The sequence below is a fragment of the Dasypus novemcinctus genome, chromosome 27 (genome assembly GCF_030445035.2).
Source record: "Dasypus novemcinctus isolate mDasNov1 chromosome 27, mDasNov1.1.hap2, whole genome shotgun sequence".
Classification (NCBI taxonomy): Eukaryota; Metazoa; Chordata; class Mammalia; order Cingulata; family Dasypodidae; genus Dasypus; species Dasypus novemcinctus.
In genome coordinates, this window is record NC_080699.1 from 16,248,750 (window position 1) to 16,269,953 (window position 21,204).

At 39.9% G+C, this 21,204-nt stretch overlaps 1 protein-coding gene across 2 annotated transcripts in view; it reads right to left on the reverse strand.

Moving 5' to 3' along the window:
• Positions 1–10,323: 10,323 nt before the first annotated feature.
• Positions 10,324–21,204, reverse strand: part of RDX (radixin) — a 77,953-nt gene continuing 67,072 nt past the window's right edge. For both annotated transcript variants that reach the window (XM_058289048.1, XM_071212321.1), the window contains 2 exons: positions 13,572–13,665; positions 10,324–10,905 (listed from right to left, as the gene is read on the reverse strand). In XM_058289048.1, the coding sequence (XP_058145031.1) occupies positions 13,599–13,665 (67 nt within the window). In that variant the 3' untranslated portion in view covers positions 10,324–10,905; positions 13,572–13,598. The remainder of the gene's footprint in view (positions 10,906–13,571; positions 13,666–21,204) is intronic.

Sequence of the window (21,204 nt, forward strand, 5' to 3'; positions counted from 1 at the left end):
GGAATGAGTTAAAACCCCATACATATCCAGAAACAGGGAGCCAGAACTGAAAAGTATAAAGAAAATGGCGCACTGAGTGAGAGAGAGAATTTAACCATATTATAGGAGCTGGGGAGGAAATTCAAATAGAACAAATCAAAATTCCCAGAGAAGGAACAGAGGAAAGGAAGCTTTCTCTTGGACGTGAAATAATTGCAGAAAAATTACAAACTTAAAAATTGCACCACATATTCAGGGCAAGATTCAGATGAGGGTGAGCTGAGAGAAGCTGAACAAATAGGGGCTATTCTAAAGATCTAGAGTACGTTGGATCAAACATCAAGGGAGAGCCTTAACACAAAGCCAATAATAATAAAACCCTAGACAAAAGGGAGAAATATATCTTTAATTTACCAAGATAAACAGATGCCTAGACATCAGCACAAAATTACAAGCCATACTAAGGAGCACTGATATGGCTCAGTCAAGGGAACAAATTAAAACTTCAGAGGAGACTCAGAAGTTGGAACAACTAATCAAAGATGTTCAAATGAATCTCCTAAATCAATTCAAGGAGATGAGGGAAAATATGGATAAACAGCTAAAGGATATTAAGAAGACAATGGTTGACAATAAAAATAGCCCAGGTAGATCCAAGATGGCAGAGCAGGAAGCATAGGCAGGTGATGGATGTACATATCCAGGAAGCACAGTGGACTCCAGATAAGTCCTAACAGATCTATGCCAAGGCACACACAAATAAGTCTGTCACAATGTCAAAAAGAGAGAAACCTGAAAGCAGCAAGAGAAAAACAATTCATCACATACAAGAGATGCTCAGTAAGATTAAGTGCTGATTTCTCATCTGAAGCCATGGAGGTGAGAAGGCAGTGGTATGACATAGTTAAGGTGCTGAAAGAGAAAAACTGCCAGTGAAGAATTCTGTATCCAGCAAAACTGTCCTTCAAATATGAGGGAAAGGTTAAAATATTCACAGATAAGCAGAACTTGAGAGAATTCATCAAGAGTCCTGCCTTTCAAGAAATAATAGAAGCAGGTTGAAAGGAAAAGGCAGGAAAAAGAGGTTTGGAGGAGAATATAGAAAGGAAGATTATTAGTGAGAGTAACTAAAAGTTAAAAAGAGAAATAAAAATAAGGTATGATATATATAAGCCTAAAGATAAAATGGTTGAAGTAAGTACTGCCTTTACAGTAATAACATTAAATGTTAATAGATTAAACTCTCCAATTAAGAGACAGAGATTGTCAGAATGAATAGAAAAATATGATCCATCTCTATGCTATCTAAGGAGACTCACCTTAGACTCAAGAACACAAATGAGTTGCAAGTGAAAGTTTGGAAAACTATTTTCCCTACAAACAATAACCAAAAAGGACTAGGGTAGCTATACTAATATCAGACAAAATAGAGTTCAAATGAAAAACTGTTGTAAGAGACAGAGAAGGACACTATATATTAATAAACAGGGCAATTTACCAAGAAGAAAGAACCATCATAGATATCTATACACCTAATCAGGGTGTTGCAAAATACATGAGGCAAACACTGCAAAACAGAGCGGAGAAATAGATGCTTCTACAATAATAGTGGAGAATTCAATACACCACTTCCAGCAATAGACAGAGGATCAATAAAGAAACAGATCTTGAATAATATGCTAAAGGAACTAGACCTAATGAACATTGGACCCCAAAACAGCAGGATATACATTCTTCCCAAGTTCAAATGGGTCATTCTTCAGGAGAGACCACACATTGGGTCCCAAAACAAAACTGAATAAATTTATAAAGTTTGAAATTATACAAACCTTCTTCTCCACCCAAAATGGAATGAAGCTGGAATCAGTAACAGGTGGAGAACTGGAAAATCCACAAATATATGGTAAATAATACTGTCTTAAATAATCAGTGGGTCAAAGAAATTGCAAGGGAAATGAAAAAATACAGAGACCAATGAAAACAAGAATGCAATGTATCAAAACTTATGGGGGAATTGGATGTGGCTCAAGTGATTGGGCTCCTGCTTACCACATGGAAGGTCCCTGGTTCAGTTCCCAGTGCCTCCTAAAGAAGACAATGAGCTGGCATGACAGGCAGGTGCAGCAAGCTGATGCAACAAGATGATGCAATAAGAGACACAAGAAGAAAAACATAATAAGAGATATAGCAGAGAACAGAGGTGGCTCCTACATCAGAGATCCCAGGTTCAGTTCCTGGTACCTTCTAAAGAAACAAGGAAGATGAACAAACATAGCAAGGGCAAACAATGAGGGGGTAGGGAGAAATAAATAAATTAATTAAATCTTAAAAAAAATTTATGGGATGCAGAGAAGGCAGTGCTGAGAGGAAACGTCATAGCCCTAAGTGCTAATATTTAAAAAAAAGAAGAAAGAGCTAAAATCAAAGACTTAACAGTACACCTGGAAGAATTAAAAACAGAACAGCAAATTAACCCCAAAGCAAACACAAGGAAAGAAATAACTAAGGTTAGAGCAGAAATAAATGCAATTGAGAATTAAAAAAATAGAATTAACAAAACCAAAAGTTGGTTGTTCAAAAAGATTAATTAATACCAATCCTGCTCATACTCTTCCAAAAAATTGAAAAGGAGGAATATTACCTAACTCATTCTATGAGGCCAACATCACCATAATACCAAAGCCAGATAAAGATACTACAAGAAAAGAAAATTATAGGCCACTTTCTCTTATTAATATAGATGCAAAAACCCTCAACAAAATACTTGCAAATTGAATTCAACAGCACATCAAAAGAATTAAACACCATGATCAAATGTGTTTTATCCCAGGCATGCAAATGTGATTCAACATAACAAAATCAATGAATATAGGGCAGCAGACTTGGCCCAGTGGTTAGGGCATCCGTCTACCACATGGGAGGTCCGCAGTTCAAACCCCGAGCCTCCTTGACCTGTGTGGAGCTGGCCCATGCGCAGTGCTGATGCACACAAGGAGTGCCCTGCCACGCAGGGGTGTCCCCCATGTAGGGGAGCCCCAAGCACAAGGAGTGTGCCCCGTAAGGAGAGACACCCAGTGCGAAAGAAAGTGCAGCCTGCCCAGGAATGGCACCACACACGGAGAGCTGATGCAAGATGACGCAACAAAAAGAAACACAGATTCCCGTGCCGCTGACAACAACAGAAGCAGACAAAGAAGACCCAGCAAACAGACACAGAAAACAAACAACTGGGGTGGCGGGGGAAGGGGAGAGAAATAAATAAATAATTTTTTAAAAAAATAAACGAATGTAATACACCACGTTACCAAATGAAGGGGAAAAAACACATGATCATCTTAATTGACAGAGTAAAGGCATTTAACAAAATTCAGCCTCTGTTCTTGATAAAAGCACTTAGGCAAATAGGAATAGAAGGAAACTTCCTCAACATGATATAGGACATGTTTCTCGTTTTGGACTCCTCTGTCCAATTGCAAGGCATGGTGGCATCTGCTGGCCTCTCCCTGCTCTTCTGGGCTTTGTTGCTTCCAACTTCTTGCTTTCATGGCTTTCTCTATCTTTGTCTGAATTTCATTCTCTTATAAAGGACCCCAGTAAGAGGATTAAGACCCACCCTGAATGAGGTGGCTCACATCTTAAGATCCTACTCACCACCTGATCCTTCTACAATGGGTCCACACCCATAGGAGTGGATTTGCTTTAAGGACATCCTTTTCTGGTGTACATTACAACTTCAAACCATCATAGACATATATAAAAAACCCTCAGCTAATATCATACTCAATGGAGAAAGACTGAAAGCTTTCTCTCTAGGATCTAAAACAATACAAGATGTTCACTGTTACTACACTTATTCAACATTGTACTGGAAGTTCTAGCCAGAGCAGTTGGGCAAAAAAAAAAAAAAAAGAAAGAAAAGAAAATGCATCCAAATTGGAAAAGAAGTGAAACTTTCACTATTTGCAGATGACATGATCCTGTATATAAAAAGTCTCAAAAAAAAACCCCAACAACAACAAAGCTAGAGTTAATAAACTAATAAACCAATTCAGCAAAGTGGTATAGTACAAGATCAACACACAAAAGTCAACAGTGTTTCTATACACTAGTAATGAGCAATCTGAGGAGAAAACAATTTCATTTACAATAGCAATTAAAAAATCAAATAGAAATAAATTTAGCTCAGGATGTAAAGATTTGTACACAGAAAACTACAAAACATAGCTAAAAGAAATTAAAGACGGTCTAAATAAATAGAAGGACGTTCTGCATTCATGGATTGGAAGGTTAAAGGTGTCAGTTCTACCCAAAATGATTTACAGATTCAATGCATTTCCAATCAAAATTCCAACAGCCTACTTTTCAAAAATGGAACAAATACCAAATTTACTTGGAAGGATAAGGGGCCCCAAATAGCCAAAACCATGTTGAAAAAGAACAAAATTGGAGAATTCACACTTCCTGACTTTCCATATTACAAAGCTACAGTGGTCAAAACAGCATGGTACTGGGAAGTGGACTTGGCCTGATGGATAAGGCATCCATCTACCACATGGGAGGTCCATAGTTCAAACCCAGAGCCTCTTTGACCCATGTGGAGCTGGCCCATGCGCTGTGCTGATGTGCGCAAGGAGTGCCATGCCACACAGGAGTGTCCCCCGCATAGGGGAGCCCCATGCGCAAGGAGTGCACCCCGTAAGGAGAGCTGCCCAGCATGAAAGAAAGTTCAAACTGCTCAGGAGTGGTGGCTGCACACATGGAGAGCTGACGCAGCAAGATGACACAATAAGGATAGACACAGATTCCTGGTGCTGCTGACAACAACACAACAATAGAAACGGACACGGAAGAACACACAGTGAACGGATACAGAGAATGGGCAACTGGGGTGGGGGGGGAGGGGAGAGAAATAAATAAAATAAATCTTTAAAAACAAAAACAGCATGGTACTGGCACAAGGATAGATGTATCGACCAATGGAATTGAATGAGAATTCAGAAATAGACCCTCACATTTATGGTCAGTTGATTTTTGACAAGGTTGTCAAGTCCGCTCAATTGTGAAAGAGTAGTCTCTTCAACAAATGGTGCAGGGAGAACTGGATATCCATATGCAAAAGAATGAAAGGACCCCTATCTCACACCATATATAAAAATTAACTCAAAATGGATTAAAGTCCTACATATAAGAGCCAGCACTATAAAACTCCTAGAAGAAAATGTAGAGAAACCTCTTCAGGATTTTATGTTAGTCAATGGCTTCTTAGACTTTATACCCAAAGCACAGCAACAGAAGAAATAATAGATAAATGGGACCTCCTCGAAATTAAAAACTTTTGTGCATCAAAGGACTTTGTCACAAAAGTGAAAAGACAACCTACTCAATTCAAGAAAATATTTGGAAACCATATATCTGATAAGGGTTTCATATCCATAACATATAAATAAATCCTACAACTCAACAATCAAAAGACAAACAACCTAATTTAAAAATGGGCAAAACTTCTGAATAAACATTTCTTCAAAGAGGATATATGTAGTACATGAAAAGATGCTCAACATTATTAATTTATAGAAAAATGCAAATCAAAACCACAACAAGATATCATTTCACACCCACTAAAATGTCTACTGTTAGGGGAAGTGGATGTTGCTCAAGTGATTTGGCTCCTGCCCACCATACAGGAGGTCCAGGGTTCAATTCCTAGAGCCTCCTGGTAAAGGTGAGCTGGCTCAAGTGCAGAGCTGGCCCATGAGGAGTGCTGACCTGTGCAGTATGCTGGCCTGTGCAGGAATGCTGGCTTGCACAGCACCCCCGGTCCATGCAGAGAGTGGCACAGGAAGGTGATGCAACAAAAAGAGTCACAGGGAAGAGAGACAGTAAGAGACACAGCAGACCAGGGAGCTGAGGTGGCACAAGAGATTGAGCGCCTCTTTCCCACTCCAGAAGATCCCAGGATCAGTTCCCAGTGCCGCCTGAAGAGAAGAGCAGCAGATACAGAAGAACACACAGTGAATGGACACAGACAGCAGGCAATGGAGGTGTGGGGGAATGAATAAATAAATCTTAAAAATAAAAATAAAATGGCTACTATTTTAGAAAAACAAAACTACAGGAGTTGGAGAGGATGTAGAGAAATAGGAATACTCATTCATTCCTGGTGGGAATGTAAGATGGTACAGATGCTGTGGAAGATAGTTTGGCAGTTCTTCAGGAAGCTACGTATAGAATTACCTTATGACCCTGTGGTGCCACTACTAGATATATAACTGGAAGAATTGAAACCAGGGACTCAAACAGATATTTGCCCACCAATGACCACAGCAACATTATTCACAATTATCAGAAGATGGAAGCAAGTGTCCATCAACCAATGAATGGATAGACAAAATGTGTTATATACATACAATGGAATATTACTGAACTGTAAAGTCTTGATGCATGCGACAACAGGGATGAACCTTGAGGACATTATGCTGAGTGAAATAAGCCAGACACGAAAGAAAAAATATTGTATGATTTCACTCATATGAGCTAATAATCAAACCCACAGAATAAGAATCCAAAATATAGGTTACCAGGGAAGAGACAGGAGGTAGAGAATGGGGAGTTGATGCTTAATTTGTCAGAATTTCTATTTAGGGTGATTGTTAAGTTGTGTAAATAGATGGTGCTGATGGTAGCACACTACTGTGAGCATAATTAACAGTACTGAATTAGGTATGTGAATGTAGTTGAAGAGGGAAATTTTGGCTCGTGTATATTACTAGAATGATAGCCAAAACATGGGGCTGTATAACACAGTGAACCCTTTTGTGGATGATGGATAGGGTTAGTATAAATAGAAGAATACTCTTTCATGAATTTTCATGAATTATAGCAAATATACTACACTAATAGAAGATGTTAGCCATAGGGTGGTATGTGGGAAAAATAAACCTAATGTGTATAATTATGGACTACAGCTAATAGTACTATTTTAATATTCTTTCATCAATTGTAACAGAGGTTCTATAGTAATGCAAAGTGCCAACAATAGGGGGATATACAGGAACACTATTTTCTACATGATTTTTCTGTAAAACTACGACTCACCTATTTTTTTTTAAAGTACCTCATTCCCACCTGGGGCAATAGGAGTGTTGAGCTAATGAAGCTCCCTGGGTAGAAAAGGAGGGAGGAAAAGCTTCCCCACAGACAAATTCCCTCTGTTGGGTGTGGAGTTTCAGTGGTTAGACTGGTCTGCATTTGCCCCCTTTGGGTTGCGACACTCTGAGGGCTTTGCTCTTGCAACGTGACAGGGACTGAAGTCTAACAGTTCAGCAAGGGCTCAGGGTGCTCCTCCCGGCACTGCCTGGTCGGGTGGTGTGGGCAGCTCAGATGTGAGAAGACGTGACTCCTTGGTCCCACCTGTCTGGGCCAACAATAAGCATAGATACAGTCCTTCTGCCCCATGAGAAGAGCCCAAGAAGAAGTCCAGTCAACAGGGCAGGAAAAATGTCTGTTTCCTCAAAAAAGACTGCCCGCATTATTTTGACAATGCCTTCTTAGTAAGCCATCTTCATCCCTATCTTCGCTCCAACTGCCAAGTTTTGCCACCGCATGCTCCTCTCTTTAACATTAAAAGTATGCTACTGCCTTCCCTTTCCCAAAAGAATAAAGACTTTAAAAACAGAAAGGATCTTAGAAATCATTTAGTCCAACATCCACATTTCTTAGCGGAGGACTCATAAGCCCAAAAAGTTGGAGTGCTTTGTCCAAGGTGAAAAAACTAGTTAGTGGCAGAGCCAAGACTAGTGCCCAAAGCTGAAAAGCCCCCACCTGCCACAGCTGCACAAACTAAAGCTTATGGAGCTTTGATTACACATAATTATCCCTCCTTGGGAATACCTCTTGCCCCACTATAACCAGAAACAACTGATAATTTGTCATGTACCTTTTCTAATAATTTTTTCCTCGATTACTAGTCCTGGCCAGAAAAAGCTATGCATAGAAAAGGCTTGCCTGGTGGCATCACATGGGGTTTTGCTGTGGGAGCTGTGCCTTCTGTGTGTTCTGATCTTGAGCCTCAGGTCCTTTGCTGTATCTATTAAAAGGTTACAGTGAGGACAGACCTGGTACCATAGTTTTGATAATTATCTGCTCAGTAGTCCAAGAGCTCAGCCAGATGATTTCCTGAAGCTCCTTTCATTCTTTTATTGTTTGCAGCTTTCCGTTGGATTCTTTTTATTAAACTTCCAGCTTACAAAAACAGACAAATAAATGAAAAGCATAGCAATATCAGAGGATTATCTGTGAAGATAATATTATTTCTCCTATCTTTGATGTCCAAAGAAGTATAGTGGAATGTCATCCATCTTCTTTGTCCTAAGAAACACAATTCCTTCGAAAAAATCTTTGAAGTTTTCTTTTCCTTCATCCTTCTACCTACTTCCTGTCCATAATTTGCAAGAAAAGGTGGGTACAGAAATACCTGGGAAAAATATGATGGTGAACTTAAATTTACAAAAACAGGAACATAGACAATTCTGTCTCTTCCTTTTGTTGCATATTTTTCTCAACATATTTTACTGGATTTTCCAAAGCAGTAAGCAACAAATCAGTCACCCCAGGCTGAACATGAACATGACAGAAGAACATACTGGACTCTGAATTGTGTGGCTGTTGAGTTCCCAAGCACTTCTCTGGGGTTAGGTTTTCTATCTTTCTTCCCATTGGGTGAATGATCTCAGTAGACAGTGCCCTGGATCTCGGGCCATTCCCCTTAAACAGGTCTCAAGAGGACAATCTAAAAAGAGCTGGTAAAAGCCTAATGAATATTTCTGAGCCAGCTGGTAGACTTCATACTTACAGTTTGACAGTAAAAATTATAACCCAAAACCAAAGGCCTGGAAACAGCAGGCTTCATTAAGAGATAACAAGACTGGGCCTCAAGTGCTATAGAATATATCAGATCTTGATCCTTTAAGCAGATAATAAAATCTTTCCACATGGCTTCAGGCCTGTTTGGGGTTGGGGTGGGGGGGAGGCAGACCTCTGATATCTGAAAACGATGGTCATCAAGAATTCCCTGTATGGTGGCGGATTTGGCCCAGTGTTAGGGCATCCGTCTACCACATGGGAGGTCCGCGGTTCAAACCCTGGGCCTCCTTGACCCGTGTGGAGCTGGCCCATGCACAGTGCTGATGCGCGTAAGGAGTGCCATGCCACGCAGGGGTGTCCCCCATGTAGGGGAGCCCCACGCGCAAGAAGTGCGCCCCGTAAGGAGAGCCACCCAGCGCGAAAGAAGGTGCAGCCTGCCCAATAATGGCGCCGCACACACAGAGAGCTGACACAACAAGGTGATGCAACAAAAAGAAACACAGATTCCCAGTGCTGCTGATAAGAAGTGGTCACAGAAGAACACACAGTGAATGAACACAGAGAGCATACAATTGGGGTAGGGGGAAGAGAAATAAATAAAAAATCTTAAAAAAAAAAAAAGGATTCCACGTGCTTTGACAGTTCCTGTTGAAGCCATTTCCAATGAAAGTCAGGCCTTTGCTGGTTGTTCCTGTCTTTCGATCTTGGTGAATCCATCTGAATTTGTGATTACCTACTCCCGTGAGAGCCAAACTGCCAGCAGCCTTGACAAACTCCACCTGTTAGATTGTATGTGTGTGTCTCAAAAAGTAGTCTTTCAAGTGCTGCAAACCCCTGCCAGCCAATATTCCAACTTCTGATCCCATTACATTTCAAATAAATTTCAAATAAATTATGAGACACCATAATTGGGGGATAAATATTCCTTGATATTAAGAAAGCAACATTATATCTGCCAAGTGAAAAGGTCATTTGCTTATGTGTCCCCTGTAGGAGGAGGCTGTAAAACCACTGGACTTAGTACCCTTGGAAAACATGAGTAATAGATGGAAAATTCACTATCATGTTGGCATAGTTGGCGTGGTTTTTATGAAAAACTTTAAGGGGCACCTTTGTGCCTGGCACGTACCTATCACACATTACAGGCAATCCGTTCTTGAAGGATGTAAGAATGACTATTCAAATTGCTGGCTCATGTCACAAACTGTCATCCAATCCTCTGAGCTTTAGTCCTGGGACATTTGAGCCAGTTCAGGGCGCCAGGAATAGTGCTACCTCCTGAACTGATAGCACCGCCTCGTTTCCCAGCTCTGCCACTGTCCTCCTCCTCCTTCTATCTCCAAACACTTGTCAGCTCCAAACAGTGTGAAATCAGAGAAGATTAGAACCTGAGATGGACAGACAAGCCCTACTGGTCAGTAGGGCAATTACTTGAGAATTTGATATTCACTGCCTAACCCCAGGAATGGAGAGTCAAACGGCTGGAGTTACAGTATGTTTATTACTACATTTATATACAATTATAGAAACAGCCCAGACAAGAAAGGGAATGTTGCATCCACTTCTCCAGATTCCACAATGTGCACAGGTGAACAAAGCTGTACACACTAAATTTGCTCCCAGTTCAAAGGCAAAAATAAGTCACATACATTTTTTTTTTTAAAAAGTGGAAAATTCTTGGAAATTCTCCCCATAGATCCCTCCTTACAAGCTAGTCATGCAGAAACAGTGGATTCTCAGAAGCTGATGCCTTCAGGCACGTGGAGGATGGTGCTTCCAAGACAGGGAGCAGTCCTGGCTCAGGAATTCCCAAGCCCTGGCCCATCCTCTGAAGAACTGTCCCCAGGATAGGTCATCAAGGGGGTTGGGGAGGGACAGAACAGCCGGGAAGGAAAACCACAGTGAACTGGAAGCAGGGAGGACTGTCGGCAGGCACCCAGGTAGAGGGGACACTCCTCCGGGTCCAGCTGCGATTCAGGACTTTGGGGGAAATACACACTGAGAACTTCAGGAATGTCTTGGTATGTCCTTATCCTAAAGCTCGCCGTATGTCAGAGGCCAGACCTGCATGAAGAGACAAAAGTGAAGAGGAACGTTAACCAAGAGGAAAGCTAACCTTAAGTATTACCATCACGGGATTGGAAAAGGTATGACCCTGGGTATCTTTCCACATCTCATAGGTTAACATTTAGTTGTGGTTAAGGGGGGTGGCCTGAGGAAATGCAGTGATACATAGACTACTGAGGAAATGCAGTGATACATAGACTACGAGAGAGGGAGGGGGAGAGAGCGAGAAAGAAGGGGGGGGAGAGAGCGAGAGAAGGGGGGGGAGAGCGAGAAAGAGGTGGTTTCATGAACTTTACTCTCGACCCAGCTAGACTTCTTTTTCAAAAGGAGTGTATCGTGCACTGTTCGGATCCAGAATTAGGATGCAGATATCAGATCATGGTATAAACACTCTCTTTCATGTCACAGGCACATGAATTTCTGCAACGTAAATCACAAGAGAAACAGCTGAGCAACCTAGGGTCTTAGGCACCCAGGGGATGAGTTCACCTTACACTGGCTCCATCTACCCCACCTCGAGCCACTCCCCATTGCGGGGATCAAGGGGGAAAGGTGGGGACCTTCAGATCTGGCTTAACAGCCTCCTAATCTAAAAGCGGCCTAGAGCCTGAGGCGGGACAAGGCTGAAAGCTTGAGGGCAGGAGTGCTGGACCGTGTCGGGGCCCTGTGGGGCTGACGGTCATGTGGCTACAGCCTGGCACCTCAGGCCTGGGTAGGGCTCCCATCCTGGAGAAACCGCTCAGCTCTGTCTTGTTCGCCGCTGGAGCGGTCGCCTCTAAGTCCTCATCACCATAATCTTTGGCCCCCCCCACCACCGGACACAAGGAGGTCAGGAAGAGAGGGCTGATGGGGAAGCCACGGGCAGGGGGAGAAGGACCCGAACCACTCTGGTGGGCCTGTCCTTTCTCTTGAGTCAGCTACACCATAACCAGCTCCGAGGGGCCCAGCGGTTTCCAAAGCTGCCGCTAGTGATATGTCAAGCTGCAGAATGGGGAGAAGGCCAATGCCCACGTCCCTTCACAAACGCATCTCTGGATAATGCAACATCTCTTTCTGTCATTTGATCTTGACTTTTCTGGTGAGTCATGCAGAAACATTTTCCTACTTCTGATGACAATAGCTCAGAGTCAAATTCCCTCAAAGGATTCACTCTAAAAAGCAAATAACATTAACAAATGAAAATCTATGAGGAAAAATTGCAGAACATCAGGGAACTTTCAATTTGGGGACTTTTGCCATTCAGCAAACAAAATGAAGAGTTACATAAATAAATTCCTCCACTGGGGAAAAATGTTTTAAAGGTAAAAGCTAAGTACTTTTGTGGCAATATATGGAACATCAAGAACATGTTTTAACTGAGGATTTTAGCCCAAATACCATGAGTCAGACTAACTTGATGCCATGAATTCACAATCAGGTGTACCCTCTTCAAAATGAGTGAGAGCAAATAATGATGGCTGTGTCACAGGCCCTTCAGTTGGATTCTGAAACAATGAAAAGATTTTGGTGGTGTCATGGAATGTCAGAGAGATCCTTGCATGAATTTAAACTCATTTTGGAGCAGGCCAAAATTCAAGGCCAAAGCAGCAAATCACTTCTAAAATTTCCCCACCTGAAATGAACACATATGACCATTTTTTCAGTGTCACATAAACAAAATCTAAAAATTAATGTTGTTTTTCTGGATATTTATTCCACATATTAAAGTAGTACCTCAAATGTATTCACATATAGCTAGAGTTAGGTTCATAGAACTTTGGGAAGCTTAATCAGCAAGTTGAATGAACGCAAACATACATTCAAGGGGAGCAGATGTAGCTCAGTGGTTGAGCGCCTGCTTCCCGTGTATGAGGTCCTGGGTTCAATCCCTGGTACCTCCTAAAAAAAAATTTTTTTTATACATATGTAGCCTTCAGAGATACCAAAAAATACACATACGCACTCAAGATACATAAGATAAAATGTGCTATGATTTTATTATTTTATTTAGAAATGGGATGGGACAAAACAGTCTCTGCCAAAGAAAGTACGGAAGTTAAAAGCAAGACATTGTCATGGCAATTATGCTGCTCAATTATTTTAAAATACTACCACACTGATGTCAATGGAGAATACCAAATTAACCTGGCTTATGAACCGCTTCTGGAATTCTCCTCAATACGTATACAGGGCATTTCATTTTAAAGTATATCTGAATTTTCAAAAGAGAAAAGGACAAAACCCAGCAGAGTGCAAGTATCATGACTGAGCTTACACGGAATACTTTTATTCTCACGTAACATTGAGATGATTCTTGTTGAGCATATTCTAAAGTAGCACAGCCAATCAACTCCCTAAGATTACAGGGAGAATCTCATTTTAATAACTCTGACCTCAAAATTATTAAATTGGAGGAAGGTATTCTTGACTGGTGAAAGAGCCCAAGATGAAAATGCAAATGATTAAGAAAGAACCTGGAGTGGGTGGAGCTGGCTGGTGTAAAGTAGGGGGTGTGCTAGGTCAGCGCCTGTGACTCAGAATTCTCTAGCTTAGATTAAGGGCCCTGGGCTGTGGTTGAATGGATTGACGTTTCATGTTTCCCACCAGCATCCCCAGAGCAGCAAAGTGTGGCAGGTCCTTGGGAAAGGGGGCTGGCCCTGGCCACGGCTGCCAGATGCACTTACCTAGTGAGGGAGGAAGCCTTCTTCCCGTTACATTTGCTTTATACTGCTTTGGCAAGAGCGCATCTGGAACAATGCGTACAGTTTGGGTCCCCACCTTTCAAAAGAGACATCAAGAGATTAGAAAGCGTTCAACAGAACCCAGAAGGAAGGGCGCCTGCCTTCTTTCAGAATGCGTGGAACGCCTTTGTCACCGTTGATTACGTAAAGCCTGTTGGGTGACCAAATTGTCAAAGTAATCTTCTTAATCGTTAACCTTTTTTTCAATCCACCTTTGAAATTTCATCATTATAATGTGGAAATAAGAATCACAATGTATCTCCCATTTAAATAGATGCTCAGATTCTAATATTTGCTGCAATTCTACATGAACTACTAATACTCAGTTTCACAAGAATAATGAGTCTCAAAGCCTTGAACATCAGAGCTTTGTGTCAGAGTAATGCTGAAGACAGATTTAATATTTTATTTGAGGTTCTCTTAATTAATCTAGATGCTCTTAGCTTTCTTTCAGGCACCGACCAGATTTACAGACCCAAAATACTTTATGGAACCCACTTTGAAATCAATAATTTCTGTCTTTGAAGAAGCAAATTCTCAGTACACTATATATTTGGCTACCGAAAAACTGGAGTGGGTTAAGACAAAGGAACAATGAGAACTGCCTCCGCTGCAGCAAGCTGGCACTGCAGTGGTTACAGGGATCAATCTCAGCCCTACTTTCTCTGGTCTGTCTTCTTCAGCTGACTCACCTGCCATTTTCAGATGTAGTCCTTTAGAGATACCAAAAACAAAGTGAGGATTAACCTAGCAAGAAATTGCTGACGCTTGGCCGTGTGTCAGTTTCCTGACAGAGGAAATACTGCCTACAGTATTTTCTATACTAGTGGGTTACACAATTAGAAATGCGGGTACTGGCAGTCTCTAGCTTATAAACAGTTTATGAACCAAAAGGGCATCTGTAGTGGCTGTTTCTCATGGAAACTATGTTATCAATGGTGGTTCGATTTCCAGGCAATTTAACCCATAATGAAAACCTGAGTCTTTGCAGTAAAATATAGAAGAAGCCCAAAATTTGACAAAAAAAATTAATAATGAAGGAATACAAACAATGAGATTTATTAACAGTTTTTAAATATTTCTTTAATATTTGAGTTTGATATTAAACTGGGCTGAATTAATTCAAAGTTGATTAAGTAATACTTAAATTTAAGAAAAATTTAAAGGGAATTAAAAGCATTTTCAAGGATTTTGAAGATTAGAAGATTGGCACTTTGTTGCATCAAAATTAATTTCAAAATGTATAGCTGGTTTTTTTTCTTAGTCATCAGCAACTATCACCATGATTAACCATGACTGAGGTAGATTTATACTTATGAAGGAACAAAGGGAGAAAGAAATAGAAAAGGGAATGATTTTCAGGATTATGTTGAGAACATTTGAAAGAGCAATAGAAAGGAGTGTGGGGGACAGTATCATGGATATATGTAAAGTATAAGAAAGAAAATAGAATTAAAGAAAGGTTTAGCAGTGGTAGAGGAAATTACACATTTCCCTTAAAAGGAAAGAAGATAGAAGTAAATGAGTCAGAAATTTCCAAGATTTGCCACCAGGTGGTGCTATGAGATTAGATAACCTTGGTTGACATCGGAAGCAACAATTGAAGAGGGAGAGGGGGTACAGACAAATCATACTGTAGGGTTTTCATCATACAGGTGACTCAGGATTTGTGGAGCGCCAAGCCATTGGTTAGGACATATATCAGTTAAGTTATCATAGGAATGCAAACTTGGTTTAACATTAGAAAACCTATTTCTCTAATTCAGTTATGTTAATTTTTTTCAAGTATACAGGAGTATCTCAATATATACAAAAAATACATTTGACAATTTTTAAATCCTCTTTTTATTAAAAAAAAAAAACTCCTAGCAAAATATACATACATATAAAAGGGAGTTTCATTAATCTGATAAAGGGCATGTACCAAAAACCTGTAACAAATATATTTAGTAGTAAAATGTTAGCTGCATTCCTCTTAAATCAGAAATGAGACAAGAATGTCCTCTATCACTAATTACATTCAACATTGTACTGGAAGTTCCAGCCAAGTCAACTCAATAAGATAAAAAAAAAGAAGTAAAAGTTATATGGGTTGGGAAGGACTGGAAACAGTCATTATTTGCAGATGATGATTATCTATGTAGAAAGCCAAAAAAAAAAGACTCTGCAAATTATTAGAAAGTATAAGAATTAAGTAAGTTTCCTGAATATAAGAAAACAAACAAAAATAAATTTCATTTCTTTACACCAACCACAAATAGTTTGCAAGTAATTCTTATAATGTAGTAAACAATAACAACAACAAACCCAAGGTGCTTAATAATAACTCTAACAAAGAAATGTATAATCTTAATGGGAAAATTTAAATAATTTTACTGAAAAGGCATGAAGGAAGACTTAAATAAATGGAGAGACAGAACATATTCATGACCAGGAATACCTAATATTGTACAGATGCAATTTCTTCCTGAATTAGGCTATTAATTCATTTACAATCAAAAGTCCCCAAAGGTTTTCCCCCCATGCAATTTAAACTGACTCTAAAATTTATGTAGAAAAACAAAGGGCAAAAACCAGTCAAGACTTTATTGTAATAAAATGGTGGAGGAACTCTTAAAGAAAGCACTACCAGATATCAAGACTTGTTACAAAGCTTAAGCTCTAGTCATTAAGACAGAGTGGTACTGGCACAGGGAGAGACACGTTGGTCAGGGGAACAGGAGAGGAGAGCAGTACAGGTGGATGGGGAGTGGATGCACTATTAAATAAACTATTAAGACAACGAGTTATCCATGTGGAGAAAAATAAAATTGGATCCCTATTTCATACCATACACAAAAGTTGTTTCTAGCTGGACTAAAGACAAATGTAAACATAACCAAACTTTTAGAAGAACATTTTAAAAACAAAAATTTTGGGTAAGAACATAGAATACCTTTATGATCTCAATGGAAGAAAGAATTCCTTAAACAAAACACACAAAGAAGTCCCATAAATCACGAGGCAAGATCTAAAAATGAATTAGCTATAAATTTAAAGTTTTTATCCATTTAAAAAATCATAAAAATTTGAAAGGACAAGTTGGAGCTAAATGGAAGAAGGTAGCTGTGAAACATTTAAATGTCAAACATCAGTAACCAGAATATAAACTATCTGAATCAATTAGACTAAGGTAAACAAGTTAGTAGTAAACAGGCAAAACACAAAAATAAAACAAACAAAAAACCCAGTAATTTCAAAGAACAGGAGACATGAAAGGCCCATAAATGTAAGAAAAATTTTCTACCATGTTAGTAATCAAGAAAATACAAACGAAAAGCACAATAAGATACCATTTAACATCTACCAAATGGCCAAAATTTTTAAAAGCCTGATGACATCAAATGTGAAGATGCAGAGCAAAAAGAAGTCCTACTGATGGAAAATATATTGACTCGGTTACTTTGGAAAACAACTTTTTGGTTATATAGTAAAGCTGAAGATGCCCATACCCTTTAGCTCAGCAGTTCCTCTCCATAAGTCTGTGCCGTAGACATATTATTGCTCACACCCCTAGGAGACATTTACGAGAATATGTATGGCTATATTGTTTTTAAAATTAAAAAAAAAAATACTGGAAACAATCCAAATGTCCATTAACAGGGGAATGGGTAAGTAAATTGCAGTGCATTCATACAATGGATACACACAAACAGCAGTGAAAATGAAGGAACCACAGCTATACTCATCAAAATGGATGTGTGTGTAATGAAACCATCAGTATAATAAAGGCCATATGCATGCAAAACTGAGCATTATATTGCTTATGTATACACAGACAGATATTAAAGTCAAAGAAGAGGATGACATGATAGAGGAGGAATATGGAATGCCAAAGTTACTGGAAATGTACTGCTTTTTAAACTGATACGTGAGTATTAAATTAATATATATTACATACTCATTTATTTATATTTCTTCTAGGCACATTTCCTTCCCTATTGCTGTTGTAAACCATCTTTAGTTTTTAACTGTTTAAAAACAGCCAGAAAGTGAAGGAAGAAAGATCCTACAATAGATGGGGGAGGTACAAATTTGGTTCCAGTTATTACAATTTCAGATCCTTTGAGACCTAAGAACTCTTTTAGACCTCATTCTAAGGACAATGAATGAAAGAACAAACTGTCATTTCCAGTGTTGGGCATCTACAGCTTTCTAAATCAGCAGTTCTCAAAATGTGGTCCCAGAACAGGCACATCCGCCTCACCTGGCAGAAATGCAAATTCTTCTTCCCACATCAGACCTACTGAACCAGAAAGCAGAGGAGCCTGGGTGAGCTGTGGCCTGACAAATCTCCAGGTGATTCTGATGCATACTAATTGAGAGCCACCGCTAGAAGTTCTTCAAATGCCTAAGGCAACCTCCTCGTTCCAACAAAATAAGATGCCATCTATGATCACATCAAAAGTCTAGACAACTGAGAAAACCACACAGCTGGCCATTGGAACAATGTGACTGTTCAATCCTTTAATTCAGGGTCAGCAAACTATGGACCAAATCCATCTCACCAATTGTTTTTGTGCAGTCAATGGTCTAATATCGGTTTTTACATTTTTAATGATTGGAAAAACAACAACATTAAACCATAACCATTAACCATAAATTAATATTTCAGGACACATGAAAATTACATGAGATTCACATTTCAGTGTCCATAAATAAAGTTTTCTTGGAACTCAGCGCTGCTCACTTGTTTATGCATTATCTATGGCTACTTTTGCACTACCACAAAAGAACTGAGTGGCTGTGGCAGAGACTATTCAGCTCATAAAACCTAAAATATTTAATATTTCTAATGGTTTAGGATCTACTAAACAAAATACAGGTAATTATGGATGGTGGTTTTCTCTTCTTTATAATGCAATTTCAATTTTCACTTTAATTCAATGGGCAAAAATCTATAATTATAAGGAAAGTATAGACTTATTTGTATCTAAATAAATCAAGTAACCCACATAGAGCATCTGGAAAATGTTATTCATTATGCAGCTTTCTGTCTTTCTTCAAATATTCTAATAAGTGACAAAGAACTGACTAGTGAATTTTAATGAACTATCACACTCAATTATGAAAATTGTCATTCTCCTACAGACATTTACTTGGGTAGTTAATTTAGAGTACAAGCCTTTCTCAAATGCTGCACCTTGTCTTCTTTCTCACTCTCTCCCGGGCTCTCCTCCCCATTCATGCTGAAATTCACCAGTTGAGAGCCTTCTTCCCTCCCATCCTCAGTCTCCTGAATTTGTTCCAGACTGCACTGGTAACCACCAAATTTCCTGCAATGTTTCACTTATCACCTACTGTGTGGCCTGGAAGAGGCTGCTTCTATCTACATCCATCTTCACTTCTCACTTCTCAAATTTCATTTTCCTCTACATTTCTGATATCTCTTAAGCAAAGACTTTATTTCAAGGGTTTTAGTAGTCCATAAAAAGAAAAGGATGCTTTTTTCACCCTGTTCCAGTTTGCTATGCTGCTGATGTAATATATCAGAAATGGGTCGGCTATTACAATGGGGATTTATTGATTTATAAGCTTACAGTCCTGAGGCCATGGAAAATGTCCAAACCAAGGTTTCATCAGGCAAGGCTTTCTCTCTCAACACCAGCTGCCAAAGGTGCTGGATTTCTTTGTCACAAAGCAAGGCCTATAACAAGGTACATGAAGGTATCTGCTGGTCTCCCTTCTCTTCTGGGTTTGTTTGCTTACAGCTTCTGGTTTCATGGCTCTCTCTCTCTTCCTCTGAATTTCATTCTCTGATAAAGGACTCCAGCGTTAAGATTAAGACCGACCCTGGAGCCACACCTTACTGAAGTGACTTAATCAGAAGGACCCACCTGCGATAGGTTTACACTGGCAGGAATGGATTCGCTTTAAGAACACGCCTTTCTGAGGTCCATCTAGCTCTATACTGTCATTCTTCACTCTCTGGACCCCAGAAAGATGTGTTCTTTCCATATGCAAATGAATCCCTTCCATTATGATATCCACAAAGCCTTAAATCATTTCAGTAAAAATATTAAGTACAAAGTCACATCAGAACCAGTTACAGGTGTGGTCTGTCTTGGGCTATAATCCCCCTCAGGTGTGGACCCATGAAACTAAGTTATCTGCTTCCAAGAGACAAAGGAGGGGCTGACATGGGATAAACATTCCCATTGCCTTAGGGAGAAATTGGAAGGAAAAACAGGGGTCATGGGTCTCAGACAATTTGGAAAACTACTCCATTAGATTTCAAGGTCTGAGGGTCATCTATAGAATGATGTTTTGTCCTTGGGGCCTGATGGACTGGCAGCCCCACACTTTCTAAGGGTCTGTACGGCAGCCATGCTCTCAGCTCCACCGTCATCAAGCACCAGGGTAGCAACTGAACTCTAGGTTCCACCCTCTGGGAACACTGGGGTGAGGGCCATACTCTCCCCAATCCCCGGGGAACGTGCTCTGCCTTCTCTAAACAACAGGGCAAGGGCAGACTCACCCTTTGCACATACATGCATGGGTGCACGCTCTTGGCCTGAGAAGATGTCTTTGGTCCAGACCTCAGCTTCCATGGTTCTGCCTTTTAAGTCACTTTTCTTCAATTTGTCCCTTTTCTGTCCATTTTTAGTCCAGGCTAGCAGTGGTTCTGTTCATACAGATCTTAGCAAAAAAATTGTTGGTTTTGCACGTAGTACAGACGGGTCCAGAGCATCACACAAAAGAGCTTTCCACAAACCCTTCTGGATAACTGCATTTCCAGTCCTCACTTCAATTGAAATGGCTGACTGGATCCATGTTCAGTTAAACACATGCATAAAGCACTAGTCTCTGGAGACTTGTTTTCCAGAGGTTCAGAATTTTCCAAACCATCAATTTCTGGTTTCTTTGTGCCCAGTTCAGTTCTCAGCTTACCCCTTCCTCATGCATCTTACTATATGCTGCAAGGAGAAGCCAGGCTATACTTTCCACATTTAGTTTGGAAGTCTCCCCAGCTAAATATCCAAGCTCATACTTTCAAATTCTGACTTTGACTTTCACCCAACATCAGAACACAATTTTGTCATGTTCTCTGCAACTTTAAAACAAGGGTCAGGGACCTGAGGTGGCTTAAGCAATTAGGTGCCTCCCTCTCACTTGGGAGGCCCTGGGTTCGGTTTCCAGTGCCTCCAAAAAAAAAAAAAAGATTAGCAGACAGTGAGTACAAACAATGAGGTGGGGGAATGATTCATTAATTAATTAAAACAAGAGTCAAACAATTGAGTGTGTTCTTAGGATTAAATGAGGTAAGTGTACCTGGACAGAATTTTTTAAAGTAATGCTTCCATAATTTGGTAAGCTGTCTTTTGTCTCTCATTTTAATTTTTGAAGTTTAAATAAAATTTACTTAAAAAAATAAAACAAGGGTCAGGGAAGTGGATGTGGCTCAAGCAGTTGGGTGCCCACCTATCACATGGGAGGTCCCAGTTTGGTTCCTGGTGCCTCCTAAAAAAGATGAGCTAACATGATAGGCTGGCGCGAATGGCTGGTGCAGCAAGCTGACGCAACAAGATGACTTAAT